Genomic DNA, 17,846 nt, shown 5'->3' on the forward strand with positions numbered 1-17,846 from the left:
GGAATTCCAAAATTAGATATGATGTGATTGGAATTAATAGCAACTTAAAAGAAACAGCACTCTGCAAAATATGAATTATAGCTCTGTGTAAGCAACAACCTCCTGGTTATCCAGCCCTGAAGCCCATGGAAGTTGGCTGCAGCTCATCTTCGGAATCAGCAGTTTTTGCATGAGGCTCTAGTTAAAGAACATGAGCGTTTTGAACATTTGGCGTTATTTTTGTATTTTCAAGCCCTGTTTTCAAGAAATAGCAGTGTACTGGGAAAGGATTTGCTATGTAGTACTTGAAAATCCAGCCTTTACAGTGCAAGACTGGAGACTTCCTGGGCAAACAGCCAGCCCCTCTCCAGGGGCAAAAGTCCACTTATTCTAATGATCCTACCACATGTGTGAAAACTTGGGTTTGCCAGTCTGTCACTCTCCTTGTTTCCAGCAGGGTTGCATCAGCTGGTATTACCCCAGCACAGGGTTAAAATAGATCTTTTGTGCATGAGTGTATTGTCAAGGCAACAAGAAACAACGTTATGGTCTTATTCAGCCATTCTCCACAAATGTGTTAACTTGAGGCAGAGCTATTTCTGTGGAGCCCTGGTCGCAGGAGGGAGGCTTCTTCGGTGACATGAGAGGTTGGCTTTTGGTGAAATGGGAAATGTCATTGCCACATGTCCCTGGGCTGATTTTGGTGTTTTGGCATAGTGAGTAGAAGGGGAAAAAATGCACTGTGTGATCCTGGCCAGCGAAATAGGTTGTGCAGATCCATGTCCTTAGCATGGGTGTATTGGTTAAGGAGGAAGGTCTGTGGTGGGGAGAGATGAGCCCACCTGGGTGTGCATGGCCTGAACCCTGTGCTATGTCCCATGGTGGCCCAGGAGACAGAATTAAGACAATATGCAGTACCCAGTAAAGTGGTTTTAAGAATGCAGAGCTGCTGTCAGGGGTGCTGCCACTCTGCATGGCCAAGGCAACCTCTGCCTCATCTCCTGTGTCTTACTTCAATCGTACTCCTTTTTGCTGCTTCCTTTCCCTCAGCCTCGTGCCATCCTCGTCTTCCTCTCCATTCTTTCCCCATCTGTGGTCTAGTGACTTCTATTCAGATAATGAGCTGTTGGGAGGATGAAATGCATCTTCCCAGCACTCGGCTAGCCACTGGGGCAGACAGCCAACACCAGCTCATATTGCTGGGGGTTTGCTTTTGTTTGATCTTTACCATGAAAGCAACCAACTTGAATTCCTGGAATAATTAGCTGCCCTTTGCACTAGTGGCTCTTGAAAAGTGAGCTGGCGGGAGAACAGAGCAGGGAGTAGGAGGGTGAGGTGGATAATTTATCCTTTGTAGCAGCTCATCTTCAGGAGGTGATGCAGTAGGTCACACTCTTCCCTCGAAAGCCAGGGCTTGGCAGGCTCATCGAGCTGCAGATGCAGCCAGGGCTTCCCTGCCTCCCTCCTGCCCGCAGCCACCTCCTTCTGTCCTGACCCCAGGTTTGTGCGAATCTCTCCGTCAGACCAACCCAGTGATTAAAGTGCTTGCAGGGCTGCAGCTCCAGGCAGTGCCCTCACTTGTGTGTGCAGGACTCACCCTAGTGACTGCTGTTTGCCAGGGTCCCTGTATTCTGCTAAAAGATAAAACCAAGGTGCTGACATCCAGGTGACTCTGAAGACTCCATGGCGTTTCCTGAGAACAGCCCAAATAGATTGAAGCTCTGCACTAGCACTTAATTTTCTGCATCCTAAGAAAAAAGCTAAAACAAACCCCGACGCCACCAAACCATTGGATAGATTCTTTTCGAGTCCAGAACTGTTCTTTAATATGGGCATGTGAAGTTAAACACTTACCAATTGTCACCCCAGATCTGCTTGTATCCAGCCACAGATAAAGTAATCCAGGAGGATGTGACTTACTAAGTGCTTTGGGATTCTCGGAAACGTAAGTCACTAGAGAGACATTATAATTTTCTAAGTTCATAGCTAAGAGAGATGTAACTGAAGTTTCTTTGTTGGAGGTGGCTCTGGTGAGGGGAAGCATTTTGCAGCCATCCCCACAGGGTTTTTAATGCGTGCTTTTTGCTAACATGACATTTCGATGAAATTTTCACCTTTCTGAGCTATCTTGCATATGGAAGAAAAGGAGCAAAAGGAATTCAGTGGTACTGCAGGCCCTGGAGGCACCTCAGTTGTACTCTGCTGGGAAGATCTGCCTTCCGATGGCAGAGGCAGTGAGAGATGAAGCAGCACAAAGTACAGGGGTGAGAGAAAAAGGCAGAAATGAGAGAAGCGGGAGAGAAAGTAAGAGGGGAAAAAAACTTTGGAGGGGTGGTGGGGTGGGGTGGGGTGTTGAAGTCCAGGACAGATCAGAAAGCAAATGAGATCATTCTGTGATATGTGTTCTTTCTATTTCTGCCTTGGATAACAAGCGTTCAGAGCATCAGGGAAGGCTGGAGAGCCATGGAGCTTCTAATCTCCCATCAGCAGCAGTTAACACCCCATCCAGTGGGATGTACAGAAATGTGGTCCCAGCTGCACTGCCCACTCTACTTCCCTCCCTACAGATCACTCTCTTACTCCCTGCCACACACCAAAACCTAACATAAACACCTCAAGACAGCGGGACAGAATGAAGGTGCAGGACAAGGGATTTTAGGGGTGAAATTCCCTGTTGATTCTGGGAACTTGCAAAACACAGGATGTAAAAACTAACCAACTGACCGTTGTTCGTTTGTATTGCCTTCAAAGCAATACCTGACCTAATATGCTAATAGGGGCAGGAGCACAACCTGCCTTATATTCTCTCGCTGGCCACCTCCACGTTCCAGCTGAAGGTGCAGACAGAATCAGCAGCGACCAGAGGGACCTATGAGGGCCCTGTCAGGGAGGAAAGGTGAGCTGTTTTATTAAATACGGGCTTACAAAGCCTGCTTGGCATTGGTCTAGCCAGTTCCCATTGAAGCATATGGTAAATTGGTTGTCCGTGCTGGGAGCAAAGCTACAGTGATGCCCTCCTGAATAACCTGCCTGCAGTTCTTGCATTTGGTAGGCTTCTATGGCAGTGGAAGCCTTTCCCTCTCCTTCCCCCATGGCCCAGGAAGTCTCATCTCCATGAAAAATTACCTCTCTCTGTGGGTTCAAGAGCACAGGAAGAGAGAATGGCTCCACCAGCCAATCCGCTACCCATAGCTTGCAGCTACTAACCTGTTTTGGTGTGCAAAGGAAAGTTGCTTTCTACCAAAAGTAATCAATAGGAAGAAAAAAGGTTGAAAGAATGTTTCCCTGAAGTCCAGCTAAATCCCCAAATACTGCACCTCCTTGGCAAAAATTCTACATATTTTACAGACATATCTGAAAATTACAGAAAGGCATTGAGTCCCTGCCCATCATAAACCCGCAATTCCCACTGAATCATTCCAAACTGAGCTGCCCTGGACTTTGCGAAAGCAGTCACACGGATATGTAGAACTCCAAATAAAATGTGTACAAGTCAAAGGAGTAAATTTTCTTGAGCAGCTAGAAATTATTGGTTTTGGTTGCATGTTTGAAGCTTTTTCTTGTCCTACCACTGCCACTGTTTCATGAGTAGACTCTGTAATATTCCATTTTATCCCTCTGAGCTGACGGGAGAGCATGTACTTCGCAATCAAAATGATTCATGCGGTTACACGATCCAGCGCAGAGTAAGGGAGTAAGAATCCCTAATCTAGAACATGAGCACTTATCTGTTATGTTTTTTTTTAATCATACTGCGGAGCCATCATCCTATTCCTTATGTAAGGTTCTTCATGGACTACTATGACAACAGCAGCACTGAAAAGCAGCGTAATGAGACATGAGGAGCATTAGGAACATACCGCTATAACAGCAGCTCATTACAACTATTCTTATCTAACCTCAGGAATAAAACCACTTTGAGATGCTTGTCTGTTGCTGAGGATCTTTGAAAACCAGTTTCATTTTTAATAGTGTATTCACAAAGCTGGCTTTGTTTATATGCTCAGTCTGCAAAATATTTAAGAATAGAGCTGTGTGGCTGATCATATGGGTGAGAATAGATCAAAGTCTGTTGATCTATTGGAAAGAGCTTGGAGATGAGCTGCCAGAATAATCTGAGGGTGTCAAAAATGCTGCTTCATAGCGAGAGTAAGAGGGCTCAATGTTAATAAACAGGTGTCATGGAATTTGTTTCCAGCTTATAATTACATGCCAAAGATGAAAATTCCTGATGTTAGAGGGTATAATATCATCCATTGATCCAAATCAGTGAAATTCAAACAGGAAATGAGGTCTTAAGAGTTGGAACAGTGTGTTGAGGGAAGTGGAGAATTCCTCATTGTTTCAAGTCAATGCTCTTGAGATACATGCTAGTTTAAAACACAATTATCTTCCTGTATTTAGGATTCACTAATGAAACATATGGCTTGATTCAGACTATAGTGCCTCTTCTAATCCTAAAATCTGCATCTCTCTTAAGACTTTTTAAAGAACAATTAGTCTATTTGATGTCAGAAGAGTCCAGACGTGAGCCTGGGGTGTGGTAATCATGAAGAAAGACCATTGTGGCTCACTGAAGCATAGGTGCTAGGTATCCCCTTCACAGCAAGTGGTTCCTTGTACAACTGGCTGCTGCATGGCTACGGATAGACTTGCTGCTGCTGCTCTCCATGCTGCTTCCTCGCTTACATCCCATCCCAGGGCACATACGTGCTGACCTCTCAGATGAGCCTACAAGTTCATGCAAGCAGCAGCCTCATGGACATCTCCAAAGGCAACTACAAGCGTGAGAATTGCGTATTACCACCTAAATTGCCTTTCATTTTTTGTGTTACTCAATGACGCAAACTGCTGTCTATACAATCTAGGATCATACCAGTGGGTGCCCAGACTTGCTAAGCCATTTGCGCTTCAGATCCCAGCTGGGTTTTACAGTCTTAGTGAGAGTTGCAGGTATGAAGCCTCCATTTCTTAGCCAGCCCACTGCTGGTAACTTGTGAGGGCATTGGCCAACTTCAGCCACATCAGAGAGAGAGGTAGAAAACTTAGAAGTAATTTACAAAAATCTTCACTACGTAAATGCAAATGGTAGTTGCGTAAATTCTGGGGACCCAAATTAATGCCAAGACAAGCAGAAGGGGCCTCTTCTGCCTTCTGTACCATCTCCAAGACAGAGGACAAGAGATTGAGAAGGGTTTCGTGCAGGTTGCCCAAGGGAATGATTTGGGCCAGCTTCTGCTTCACTGACCATTGATTATTGACCTAAAGCAGAAATGTTGAGTGAGACCCAAGGTGTAACTCTCAGCTGACAGCTTAGAAATTCGGATATTCTTGCATAAACTGTATCTCCAGGTTATTCCAGGTACTAAAGACAACTGATTTGAGGTCTTCCATACCTTGGGTGACTTCCACACCATAAATCCGTATAGGCATCTGATACAGATAAGTGTATTTTTCCTATACGAGAGTCAGTAAACTTGCACCACTTTGCTGAATTTAGATCATTGTTGGATACATAGTGTGAAATATTAAACAAATTAGATACTGTCATTATTAAGAGAGTTTTTAGGACAAAAAGATAATTCTCCTGTCTCACATTACATGCTTTTTCTCATTTCTTTTATGAGAAAATTATCTTCTTAGATAGTTGATGTATTCACATTCTTAGTCTTCAAAAATCTGTAAACTCTGTAGTGCATTATCACTTGAATAGGCCAAATAATTATTTGAATGCCTACTCACAGACATCTAGCTTTCAGTAAAATTGAAGCTTTGAGAAGAACCAGAAAGAGCTACCAACTGCACTGAAAGCTAAAAATAGGTATTTCATTCTGGGTTCTTAAAGCAAATGAGGACTTTTTGATGATTGTTAACATACTGTGTCAAATCTAATGTTAGAATGATTAATTTGGAGTGATATTTCTTAATTCTGATATTAGAGTTTTTATGGTAGAAGGTGTTTAGTGTGAAGGTGATCTCAAAATGGCTCTTCTTGGGTTCCCTCTTGATAAGAAGCCTAAGCCTACCCAGCATAGCCAAAGCTGTAGCTCCACTGAAGCCCTGCCTACAGGTGATGACACTGGATCCTTCTGCTGTGTATTTTCCTATGGGAGGAAAAAAGGTCTTATGGGGTAGATTCATTGACACTGGGATAGTACCCCAGATGTCAGTTGGACAAGTATCTGCTGGAGGAATGGGGAAGTGTTAACTGTGGTCGTGAAAGAGAAGCTAGAAAGCGGCTCCTGCACTAGGCTGGATTATATGCCATGCTGTCCCTCCTGTCCTCACGTGCACTTCAGGGTGGTTTAGGTATTGTACCAGCAAAGATAGAAAGAAATACTAATAGAAATGTTGCATGTGTCAGAATGAATTGATTCAGTAAAATCCCAACTATGCAAAAAACCCCTTTTAAACTAACAAATATGAGGCTTCCCTTTAAAGTGGATCAGAAGAAAGAAAAACTTCTGAAATTCTGGTGCATTTGTGAGATGAGCAATATGAAGATTCACATATATGACACTGTAGATTTTTACGACTGTTGCAGTTGAACCATTATCTAGGAGGCAACAACGCTGAAATTCAGAGATTCACCTCCTCAGCTTTCACTTCTTTTAAGAACAGAAATAACTTAATTGGACTTAATGTCTCATTAAAATTTTATAATCACATAAAGGCCATATGGATGTTCTAATAGCAAACCAGTTTTTAGTACAAGTTAAAAGTAAGAATATTGACGTAAGGGTGGATGCTAGTAAGTCTATAGCATACCCAGCTAAACATATAATACTGCCATTCCAGGCTGATGACTGGCAACCTTTCATAAATAATACCTTTTATGTAAAAAGGCTTTTACAAGAAATGATTGAGTCTACATAAGACTGCACAAAATTCTTGCCTTCCGCCTTTTTATTTCCCCTCAATTTTGTGATGTTTTTGAGGGAGCAGGAGGTTTAGAGCTGAAAATTATCTTTTTTTTTTTTTTTTAAGTGGGCATCTTGGAATGTAAAAATAATCATTCCTGGTTTCCATTCAGTTTTAGTTTCTAGGATACAAATGAAACTTAAAACAAGCTGATCCTTTTACCTGGTTCAGGCCAGCCATGCGAGTTTACAACAGCTGAGGATCCATCCCAGCTATTTTTAATGCTTTCACATCAAAATTAGCTTGTCCCGATTTGCTTTTAAAGCATCCTTGGAGTGAGGCTTTATTTACTCAGCCCATATTTGAGTGCACTTTTACAAAATAGCCATAAGCACCCAAAAAGGTCAGGTTTGTAATGAAAACACCGCCAGACAGACTAACCCCCCCGAGGAGATGCTGCTAACAAACGGATTCGACAGCTCCTGACTATGACTGAACCAAGCAGGAGCATACCAAGACACTCGGTGAGTTATATATGCTCCCCTTCAGCTGCACTTAAACTTACCTCAGCCAAAGAATGACACTGTTTGAGGTCTCAGGGAAACGTGGGCTCTGCAGAAGCTCAGCCTTGCTGTTTGGGAGATTTGAGAAGTCTGACAAAACAAGGACTTATGTGTGGGACCAGGACACACCGGAGGGGGAGGAGGGTGCATGGAGGGACCGGAGAGATGGAAGTGGGAACACAGAGGCAAGAAAAGGGGCAAAAATGGAGCTCAAAGGGTGGGGAAAGGGAAAGAGAATTGAGTATATAGAGCTGGAAAAGTAAAGTAAAGAAAATAAGAAAAACAAACAGAGAGAAGCAAGGAAGGAAACTCTGCATGTGTTTTACTGGCAGTCACTGGGCTCTGACGTCCTCCCTCCGCAGGAGTCAGAGGTGCCCAAATGTAGAACCATTACTTGGTAAACTTTGGGTTGTGTTGAATTTCAGTGGTGTGCATCTGGGAAAAGGAGCTCACTGATACAATTGACCATGGCTTGGCATTAGCGCTGGAAGGAGCTAGTGGTGCACTGTCTCTGAAATGGAGGTCCCATCTCCCTGCCCTGCCTGAGCATGTCTGACCGTGAAAGGTCTGCAGAGGAGTGGGGTGAAGAAAGGAGCACACATGAGCATTACTTTTTTGCTTGGCATTGACACTTCTTGGGCCAAGTACACTAAGCAGGAGCTGGGGTTGATCCAATTGTTACACGGGTAATTTTTGCTTTGGTGCTTCCCTGCCCCAGACAAGGTGAGGTGCAGCCTGTGTGTCATTCTCCTCCCACCCAGCTATGGACCAGCTATGTCCACAGCACTGCTGGGGCTCACAGGTTGCTCCATAGAAGGGAGAAGGGGGAACATCAGGGCTGGGGCTTGCCGGAGAACTGCTGGGTCTGGTGCAGGGCAGGGAGTCTGAGAAACGCAGAGAGGTCATGGGCACTGGAGCAGAGACAGGCCTCCAGACTGGGTCCAGCGGCTGCGGGCTACCAGTGCCCTGCTGTGGGGTGGGCTCTAACCTGCCATGGGATCCCCTCTATCTGCTGCAGAATCCCCTCTGGACCTTCCGTATGCTGCCCCTACCTGCTGCCTGATGACTCCCCAGAGCTGCTGCAGGATGTCCCCAGCCTACTGAAGGATTTCACATTCAGATGTGCTGTGGGATGTCCGCAGCATGCCGCAGGACGAGCCCACCATGCTGCGGGATGTCCCCTAGCCAGCCTTGGGATGGTCCGCCAGACCTGCTGCAGGATGTCACCCCCAGACCTGTTGTGGAATGTCTCCCAGCATGGTCTGGGATGTTCCATGGGATGTCCCCTAGACCTGTTATGGCACGTTCCCAACATGCTGTGGCATGTCTCCAACACGTCGTGGCACGTCCTCCCCAGCCCTGCTGCGGGACACTCCCCGAGCAGCCTTTGGACGTTCCCTGGGGTGCAGCAGGATGCTCCCTCACCGCCCCGCTCCCGCAGCCGCGCACCTGGGCTCGGTGTGTGCGCGCGGCGGTCCACGGCGCTGCCAGGGCGGGGGTGACTCACGCTGCCGCCGCCGGCGGCCCCCGGCTTTATAACGGCTGGGGCGGCCGCTGCCACCGGCTCCGTTGCGCCGCGCCGCGGGGAGCGCAGGGGCCGCGGGACGGCACCATGCGGAGCTTGCGCGGCGCTCCGCCGGCTCCCGTGCTGCTGCTGCTGGCGGTGCTGCTCGCCGCGGGACACGGCGCCGTCATCACCGGGGTGAGCGCCGCCGTACGGCACCGCGCGGTCGGCAGGGACCGACGGCACGGACGGGACCCGGCACCGGCAGCCGCGGGCGGGCTGGAGCCGGGCGGGGTTCGGCGCGGGGCTGCGGGGGCTCCGCCGGCAGAGCGAGGAAGGGACCTGGGGGTCTGTGTGCGGTGAGGAACAGCGGGAGGTGGGGGCCGCCCGGGAGAAGCGGTGCCGGGTGCACGAGAGATCGCTCTTCCGTGAGGGGCGATCAGAGAGGAGGGTCTCTTTGGGATAAGTGATAGACGGGCTGGGAAGAGGAGCTGTGCCAGGGAAAGAGAGGCGACAGACTCGGGGGTCGGTCTGGGATAGGTGGTACCAGGGCGTGGGGTTCTCTCTGCACTAAGTGATGCTGGAGCTGGGGGTTATCTTTGGACTAAGTGATACCGAAACTTGGGGGTCTTTCTAGAAGGAGGGATGCCAGGATATGGGGCATCTCTGCAGTAGGTGATACCAGGACCTGCGGGTCTCTGGGATGAGGGATGCCACGGTGAGAGCTCTGTCCCTTTGGGGAGAGAGATGCCTGCACTCGGCGGGGGATTGTCTCCAGGCTGGTCCGTGAGCGTGCAGGGACTCAGCTGCCTCTCTAGCGCTGGATGCTGCCTCTCGCTTCCCTTCCCGCAACCCCGCTGCCCGCAGACATGTCCCGAGAGGGCCCGGCTCGGGCACGGCGCTGCCGGGTTGTGCACCCCGGATGCCCGCTCCTCCAGCCCCTCTGCTCGCAGGGCAGGCACTGGTATTGCAACCACCGCAAAACGCTCCTTCTGGTTTTTTTTTTCCCTGAGTATGACTGTGCTGCTTTCTTTCCTCAGCGCTCACCCCTGCACGAGTCCTCTGTTGTTGTTGTTGTTTTTAGACTTGAAATTTACTTTGGTTGTGAAAATACTTTTTTCCCCAGAGACATTGTTTAATTCAGAGCATTGCATCACGCTGAAGGAAAAAGGGTTTTTTAGTGTTTGCTTTGGATTAATAAGCCAGTGCTTGCATTCCTTCGAGAGGTTACATGTCTTCTGTAACCATCAGAAGTTGTGCTCCCAGTAGCCAGTTACTCTGTGGCTGTCCAGGCTCCCCATCCAGACCCCACTGAAGTCTGTGGAAGGCCTCATAAGCATTTCTCTGGAAGTTAGATCAGTTCCAGGACTGATTAATTTTCAGAGCAGAGTGTGAAGGGATTTGTCTAAAACTTGAGAATTTCAAGTTCTTTTTAAGTAGAATTATTCCCAGCAGTGGAGGACCAGTTTGTATGTCTGTTGTCAGAGTTGTGGCTACACCTTGAAAGCATAATGAATCCATTAACTAAAGTAATTTTAAGCACTGAAAAACTGATCAAGGACAAAGAAAATTCAAAACATAAAAATAGACTAGAACTAGAAAGTGATACTTTATTAAATATTGCAGTGCATTTCCACTTAAACCACTTGGATGCATTTTTGGGTTTTGATGAATGGGCAAATCTCAGATGAGAACTGACGCAGGTGTTGCTGTCCCCATCCCCTGAGCCTGAAAGGTTTTCCTTTCCCTTTTCCATTTCTTTTTCCTTTTCCTTTTTCCTTTTTCCTTTTCCTTTTCCTTTTCCTTTTTTCCTTTTCCTTTTCCTGTGCAATTTAGGGACTTGATTGGAACCTTTCTTACTTCACTGGTGGTTTATGTGCTGACTTAGACTGCCTTTGGAGCTAGCATTTCACCTGGGACTTTTTCCTTCAGCTGTATTTTACACAAAAGTGCGTTTAAGTGGGGTGCTGAGGCGGAATGTCCTTCGTGTCGTGTCCTGTGAAGATCTAGAGTAGTGGCATGAATTGCACATTGCAGATAAGGTGTGTGCAGGAGCCTTTGGGTTGAATATTTTTCAAAACTTGTCATACATTTTTGGAAAGGGACCATTAAAAGTTCTGCCAGATGCATATATGTGTGTGTGAGATACCCTTGCTTGGCTAGGATATCCTTGCTTGGCTAGGACATGCTCAGACCTGTTTAGCAGTTGAGTGGTACTTCGCTCCAGGACCAGTCCCATGGAAATGGATGGGGTTTGAAATACCCAGCTGAGGAAAAAAGGGAGTTCAAGAGCTGTCTGGTGAGGAGTTGCAGAGCCTGTGACTCCAGCTGAGCAGTGGACACCAGCTGGACAACCAGCATGTTGCGGGCAGCAAAAATCACCAGACCTGAAGGTTTTTTGTGGCTAGGGCAAAATTAGACCATTAGAGTACTTTCATTTTGAGAGAGGTTAGAAAGCAAACATTATCTACCTGGCAGGCTGTAGTAGTAGTTTTATGGCCATATTAGTCTTATAAGTAAATACTCTACGTGTTGGGCTCACCTGTAGCATACAGCTCTCTGCTTCATTAAATGTGTGTTTAGGAGGAGTGTGAGCTGTTTGGGTAGCACACACTATTTAATGGTTTGACCCTAATGCACCAGCTTCTTCTTAAATTACTGGCTGATCTGTAAATAGGTATTTTGATCGGGCTTCTGCTGGCTGAACTTGTGTAATATTTACCCAGTGGAGTACAGTCTAATGGCATTTATCATTTGAATCCCAAGGTAAGATCTGTTTGTTCTCATACACAGTTTTCCCTAGAGCCGTTATCACATTCTCTGAACATTTTCACAGGTTGCCTGTTTATGAGTGCCTTTGGTCCATCAATCCTCCTGTCAGACATTAAGAAAGTGGGGAGTTAATTCAGCTTTCCTTTGGGGTGTAATCAGAACCTTTAACTAATGGCATTTCTCATCAGAGAAAGGGGACTGGTTTTTGCACTAAGCTTATCAGACTTTTTATTATATGAAATTTTGGTTACAAAATAGGTAGAAGATGTGCAGTGAGTAACCTGTTTCCAAACTCTAACATGTCAATTGCTCTTCATCGTTTCTGTATTTTAAAACATACCCAATACTTGGCATTTTGGTTTGTGCTTATCTAAGCTGTATTGGGTAAGTGCCTGAAATATTTCCCTCCTGCCTTGCGGGGGGAATGCTACCACAGCAGCATTTTCTTGGATTTGGACACTTAAGTAAGGTTTTTCTTATTACATATTTAAGATCACTTTTAGTTACATGTAATTCTAGATAACAACCACAGAACCCATATTTAAACTTCTATTTTAGCTACTTCTACTTGGACTTCTCTAACAAAATTATCATGCAGTACTGCAATACAAAGGCACTCAACCATGAGGTATTATCATAAGAAAACAGAAGGAATAGTTACCTAAAAGTCTTTAAATTAATGGATAATATCCTATCTTAGCTTCTGCATAAGACAGGATTCCTGACTGCTTGGTGCACTTGGTCCTTGCACCTGCCTGAGTGCACTCAGGCTCCAGTCTGGGAAAGCAGAGTGGCACATGCCATGGTCCAACAGTGCTCAGAAGCTGGGACTGCAAGTCTCTGACAGTCCTGGATTTGGCCCTGAGCTCTGTATGTGGTCATGGCTTTAAACATCCTGAGCTCAACTCTGAAACATGCCAGGAGCCTGTATGTTCAGATCCACAGGAGCTGTAAGTATTGCATATCAGCCTTAAATCTGATTATTCAGCCTTAATGAGCCATGATAACTTGTGGGGTGTCAGAGGCAGCTCCTGAGCACCTGATCTGTCCTATTTCTGGAATATATTTTTACTAATTTCATTTGCCTAATGCTGTATTGAATTCCAGGCCTGTGACCGGGACCATCAGTGCGGAGGAGGGATGTGCTGTGCGGTTAGCCTCTGGATCCGCAGCCTGCGAATGTGCACGCCGATGGGAAATTTGGGAGATGAATGCCACCCTTTGAGTCACCGAGTGAGTATATCACCAGGGGGCTGTGGTAGGGCAGAAAGGAACAGGAATATAGTGCACTGTACCTCACATTGTATTAAAATAGGGAAACATCCCATGGCTTACAATACCCAGCCATTTGCATCTGTATGGAAATAGCGCTGAAGGTACCCACGTAAGGAAATACATTGCTGTCAGAATTATGCTGAAGAGAATCCGAGGATGAAAGTACTACACAGCTCCAGTCTGTTTACTGATTAGTTTGTTGTTGCTGTTTTGCTTCATTACATGATCCAAGAGAGCTTTAGCAGTTCCCAAGCCCAATGCTATGGGTGAGAGCAAGAATATAAGCAAATGCCACCAACCCCTAACAAGATCCTGCAACAAACAAAAACATTACCAGCCAGTGTTTGGACGCCCAGTACATCATTGCAGCATGGTCCCTGCCATCAAACAGCTATGTCCCCTTGTGCTCCAGAGGCTGAAAAGTTCAAAGCTCTGCTCAATTACAGTTAAATTCTTAAATCTTCTGCTGTGATACTGGGGACCAAATTCTCATTTTTACTATGTAAAGTACCAGGTTCTTTCTTGTGAGGGCTCTTTATATTAGCAGAAGTCTCAGGATAAGAGAAATTGCTACTGGGCAAATTATACTGTCTGATATATCTTAAGCTAATTGCCTGCATAATTACAGTCAGAGAAGATCTGTCCACCCCGGACTTAAAGTCATAGTCACTGATGTTTATAAGCTTTATGAGGTTAATTTTAGATTACTCACCTCATTGCCCTTCATGAAAAACATGAAGCAAGTTGGTTTACAGAAGTATGTGGAATTAGTTATTTTTAAGGATGGAGAGTTTACTCAGCAGTTTCTCTCCCCTAAATAACTGGGTAGCGGGCAGCTGGGAGACTAGCTGCCCTGAGCACCAAAACCTTTCACTTGCCTGCAGCTCAGGTACAAAGGAGGCACCACCATGACCACGCCACCACCTCGGGGACCTCTGGAGGAGCACGGAGATGCCCTGGAGGAGACGGTTGGCAGTTGGGTTTCTACCTTCTAGTTTCCTTCTCAGCAACTAGATGGCGTTGGCTTGATGCCGTTAACAATCTCAGCTGGCATTGCAGAGGCAGGGTTCGCAGGCAGGATGACAGGGTTTGCAGGCAGGGACAGGCAGGTGAGGTTTGGCAGGTCAGCACACAGAGTTGGCAGCACGAAGGTAGCTTTGTTGCCACTATGCACCTTGCACATAACCACTGCATCTCTCCCAGGAGGTCCCATGTTTCCTTTTCACCCACAAACTCCCAATGCCCCTTACTAATTAAACCAGTGCTGGGCACACAGCACGGTCAAGATGCACTGGCTCACCCAGCATCACCAGCAACAGTTCCGGGCACATGGGCTCTGCCTGAGCAGGCAGAAGCTGCACGCCCTGGCAAAGCTTTGTCCTGCAGAGCTGTTACCTGCTTCCTGTCCCCAGCCGGGTGTGTTGCTAAAGTCACATCTTCAGCGTGGGAGTCCTGCTGAAAGGAACGTTTCCTTGCAGCAACTGTAATGTTTGGAATAAATCAGTCGAGCTGTCAGAGGGCTGAGCAGCACTTCTGAGTCAGCCCTACCAGCCCCAGGAGCTCAGGTTTTTCTGCAGTGCTGTGCGTGGGCACCCGAGAGGTGTGATTCCCAACAGGGAGTCCCCATCACCCACAGCTGGTGGTCTCTCTGCTCACTCTGGGGCAGAGGGGACCATGGTGGATGGCATGGGGAAGCCCACGGCAGCCCTCGCTCTGGGGCTACTTTTCAGATGGTGCTAGGCAGGGGGCTGTGGCTGGCCTAGGGCACTGCAGGCAATGTGAGACCCCCATTCACCCCCTGCACCCAGTGGGGTGTCACTGGAATCGGGCAGGTCCTTGGCATGATGAACAGGGGAACGTGTGGGACTTCTTTCCTTCAACTTTCTTACAGAGAAAACTGGCACACTGACACAAAACAATCTTGGAATATTACAATTACAGGCCTAAACCACCCAGAAATCTGGAAATGAGGGAATTAGGGCTGCCTGCCCAGCAGTGGCTTTGTACCTCTGTGTTTCCCTTGCTGCATCCAGCCGGATGCTCAGTGCACGCTGCTGGCCGGCAGCACTGCGGCTCCTGGCCGTGCTGTCCCACCAGGCTGTACTGCTTGGCTCAGCTCATGTGCTGGCAAAGGCATGGCTCCTGTGAAAGACAGACCTTGTGATCAAGTTGTTAAAGAGTGTCAGTGCATGTGCATTTTGTGGCACAACTGAATTTGTTTAATGCAGTCCATATGTGTGCTCCCTGCAATACAGTGTATCTGGAGGAGGGTGGGATGAAATGAGAAACCTCTGCCCTGGAGCGAAAAGGATCCTGCTCAAATAGAGTCAAGATGACTTCCAGAGGTCCCTTCCAGCCTGAATTACCACGGGATCCTGAGGTTCCCAGGTCCTGCTATGCAACTGACAGACTGCTCTGTGCCATATGAAATGCAGGAATCAGGGCAAGTAGGCACTGCATAGTACACACTGCAAAAACGTGATGCTAAAGGGCAGTGTAGTTACACAACAGACTCCTTTATGAAATGAGAATAAATGCAGAGCATGTGTCACAGATACAGATTTACACGGCAACACAGACCGCTACATTTTGCTCTTAACTGTGGTTTGACCAGGGAATGCAGTGGGGTTGGTTTTGCCATCTGCCCTCCACCCCTCGTGCTGCAGCTTGTGGGGATCTCCTGCTGTGGGGGGAGGAATGACATTCCCAGTATCCCCACTATTCATCTAAATCCATCCCCCTGAGCACCACCGCAGCTGTGCTCCCTGTCCCTGATGTCTCTTCTCTTTATCCCCAGGTTCCCTTCTCCGGGCGGCGGATGCACCATACCTGCCCATGCCTGCCCAGCCTGGCCTGCGTACGGACTTCTCCCACCAAATTCAAATGTTTACCGGGCTTCAGAAAAGAAGATGTGTTTTTTTAGCAGGAGCTTTTCTGCACTAGAAAGAGCCTCTCGATGTATTTGTTTTCTTGTTGTTGTGACGAACAAGGTACTTGCCAGCGGAAGCCCTTTACCCTACTTTCCTGCCTCACCAACATTAAAACTGAAGATGAGATGCTGTGCTGTAGTGGCCAAGGTTTTCTGGAGGGACTCGCAGTGGTGGCTGCTTTCATTCTGGGGTGAGCAAAATGACATCTGCTAAAGCAATGCTGATTTCTGAGGGCAGGAACTTTGCGATGTCTGAACCATCTTGTGCTCTTCACAGTTCCAGCTTATCCCCAGAATGAAAACATCCAAGATTATTGTCAGTTTTGGAAAACTTTGGCCATGTTTCTACACTTTGGAATGTCTGAATCGAGCTGAGAGTTGAATTATTGCATAGTGTGAAGCATATGACAACTGCCAAAACCCCGTATTTATGTTACATTTCGTATTTTATTAAAATAACTGTATTTTAAGTTAGGCACATCTCTAGGGTAAAAGTTAGACCAATAGATGTAGTTTGTACACTTTTAAAAAGTGGACAGTGGAACCAAAGCATTTCAATATTCAAAACATTAAAAGGTTTTGTTATTTTAGTATTCTAAGATGGGAAGTTGTTGTTACTTGAGTTGGTGTAAAACTACCTGATCATCTCAAACTATGTATTAAGATGTAGTTTATATTAAAAAAGGAACCCTGAAGTTTATTGTAATGGGCTGCCTGACTTCTTGTATATGTATCAAATTTGCTGTGTAAAAATTCTGTATCAGAATAATGGCAGTATATGATTTGATTTATTTTAATATTACAGCATTATTTTGTCATTGTGGTTTTCCATTTTTATTCAGTGTAATCTGTTATCACACACTCAACTCACCCAAGCTAGCAGAGCTCCTTATGGATAGTTTAGCAAAGGATTATACGCCACTGGCTGCTTTTAGGGCAACTCAGCAGTCGACCAGGCATGACATCCTCAATCAAGCTGCAGTCTCAGACGATGGAGGAATCTTGGTGTAGCTAATATGAGAGGTTTTTCTTGGCACATGCCTCAAAGAATTAACTTCAGCCCAGCAAACATAAAATTTGTGGGGTTTCTATGACATACTGTGCAACTTCATATTTACTTGTCAGTCCCTGAAGCTGGAATTCCAATAGTTTGTGTGAGTTTCACACGTTTCTTACTCTCAGACATGCAAACATATGCTGGAACCAGAAAAGTGAAGTCATTCATCTTTCAACAATCAGTGCTTTGCTGCTGATGACGATAGAGGGGGTTGAGAGAAGTTAGCATGCTTGTATTAAGGCACACACCTGTGTTACTTGAAGTAGATGAGAAGTGAGTTTAGCAGGTATGTTCCACTTGGCTCCACAGGCTCCCTGAGGAGACAGAAAGAAACAACTGGGTTTGTTATTTTGCAGAGATCCATGTGGATTCTGCACATGTTAGAAAAATCAGTGTCTTGAGAGACAGGACTGCATCTTTCTAGCTCAAGACAGCCCAACCCCAGGGCTCCTACTCCAAAGCGTATATATTTTGTGTCACCCTCTGCAGTGGCAATACAGCAGCTGTGCAAGTGGCAGCCGACTCAGGTCCTGTAGGGAAAAAACCCAACCAAACAAACAAAAAAAGCGAGTGTGAGGTGCCACCAAATGGTAACTTTATATGTGCTTTGCATTAAGGTGATCAGGTACAACGTGCCTGCATTAGGTCAGAAGTGTTAGAGAGGCTCATTGCAAGCCCAGTGGGCTGGATTGTGCTGGTGAAAGACCAGCTTGTTCCCATGTTAATGCAGTGACATGTAAGCACTGGAGAAACACCCATAACCTGGATTGAAAAGCAAACCCAAAACCTTATCCTACCACTGTCACTCAATAGTGGGGCTCCCCAAAAACACTGTGCACCCCGTGCAGTCTGAATGTGCAGCGTAGGAATGCAGTGGGAGCTTGGAGCTGCTTTTCTGTCCATGTC

At 46.5% G+C, this 17,846-nt stretch overlaps 1 protein-coding gene across 2 annotated transcripts; it reads left to right on the top strand.

Moving 5' to 3' along the window:
* Positions 1 to 8,882: 8,882 nt before the first annotated feature.
* PROK2 (prokineticin 2) lies at positions 8,883 to 16,701 on the top strand. Of its 2 annotated transcripts, none has more exons than XM_065687107.1 (3): positions 8,883 to 9,105; positions 12,787 to 12,912; positions 13,839 to 14,358. In XM_065687107.1, the coding sequence occupies exons 1-3, from the start codon at positions 9,016 to 9,018 to the stop codon at positions 13,947 to 13,949; spliced, it is 327 nt and encodes a 108-aa protein (XP_065543179.1). In that variant the 5' UTR covers positions 8,883 to 9,015; the 3' UTR covers positions 13,950 to 14,358. The 2 variants fall into 2 exon arrangements, with proteins under 2 accessions (XP_065543179.1, XP_065543178.1); XM_065687106.1 differs by lacking the exon at positions 13,839 to 14,358 and adding an exon at positions 15,752 to 16,701 and having other exon boundaries at positions 8,901 to 9,105.
* The last annotated feature ends 1,145 nt before the right edge of the window (positions 16,702 to 17,846 follow it).

This window comes from Lathamus discolor, chromosome 7, assembly GCF_037157495.1.
Source record: "Lathamus discolor isolate bLatDis1 chromosome 7, bLatDis1.hap1, whole genome shotgun sequence".
NCBI classification, from domain to species: Eukaryota; Metazoa; Chordata; class Aves; order Psittaciformes; family Psittacidae; genus Lathamus; species Lathamus discolor.

Bases quoted from the DNA above. Each gene is read 5' to 3' on its own strand.
- PROK2 (XM_065687106.1), top strand. From the start codon at position 9,016: ATGCGGAGCTTGCGCGGCGCTCCGCCGGCTCCCGTGCTGCTGCTGCTG. The intron at 9,106-12,786 runs GTGAGCGCCGCC...ATTGAATTCCAG, and splicing joins ACGGCGCCGTCATCACCGGG to GCCTGTGACCGGGACCATCA. The intron at 12,913-15,751 runs GTGAGTATATCA...CTTTATCCCCAG, and splicing joins GCCACCCTTTGAGTCACCGA to GTTCCCTTCTCCGGGCGGCG.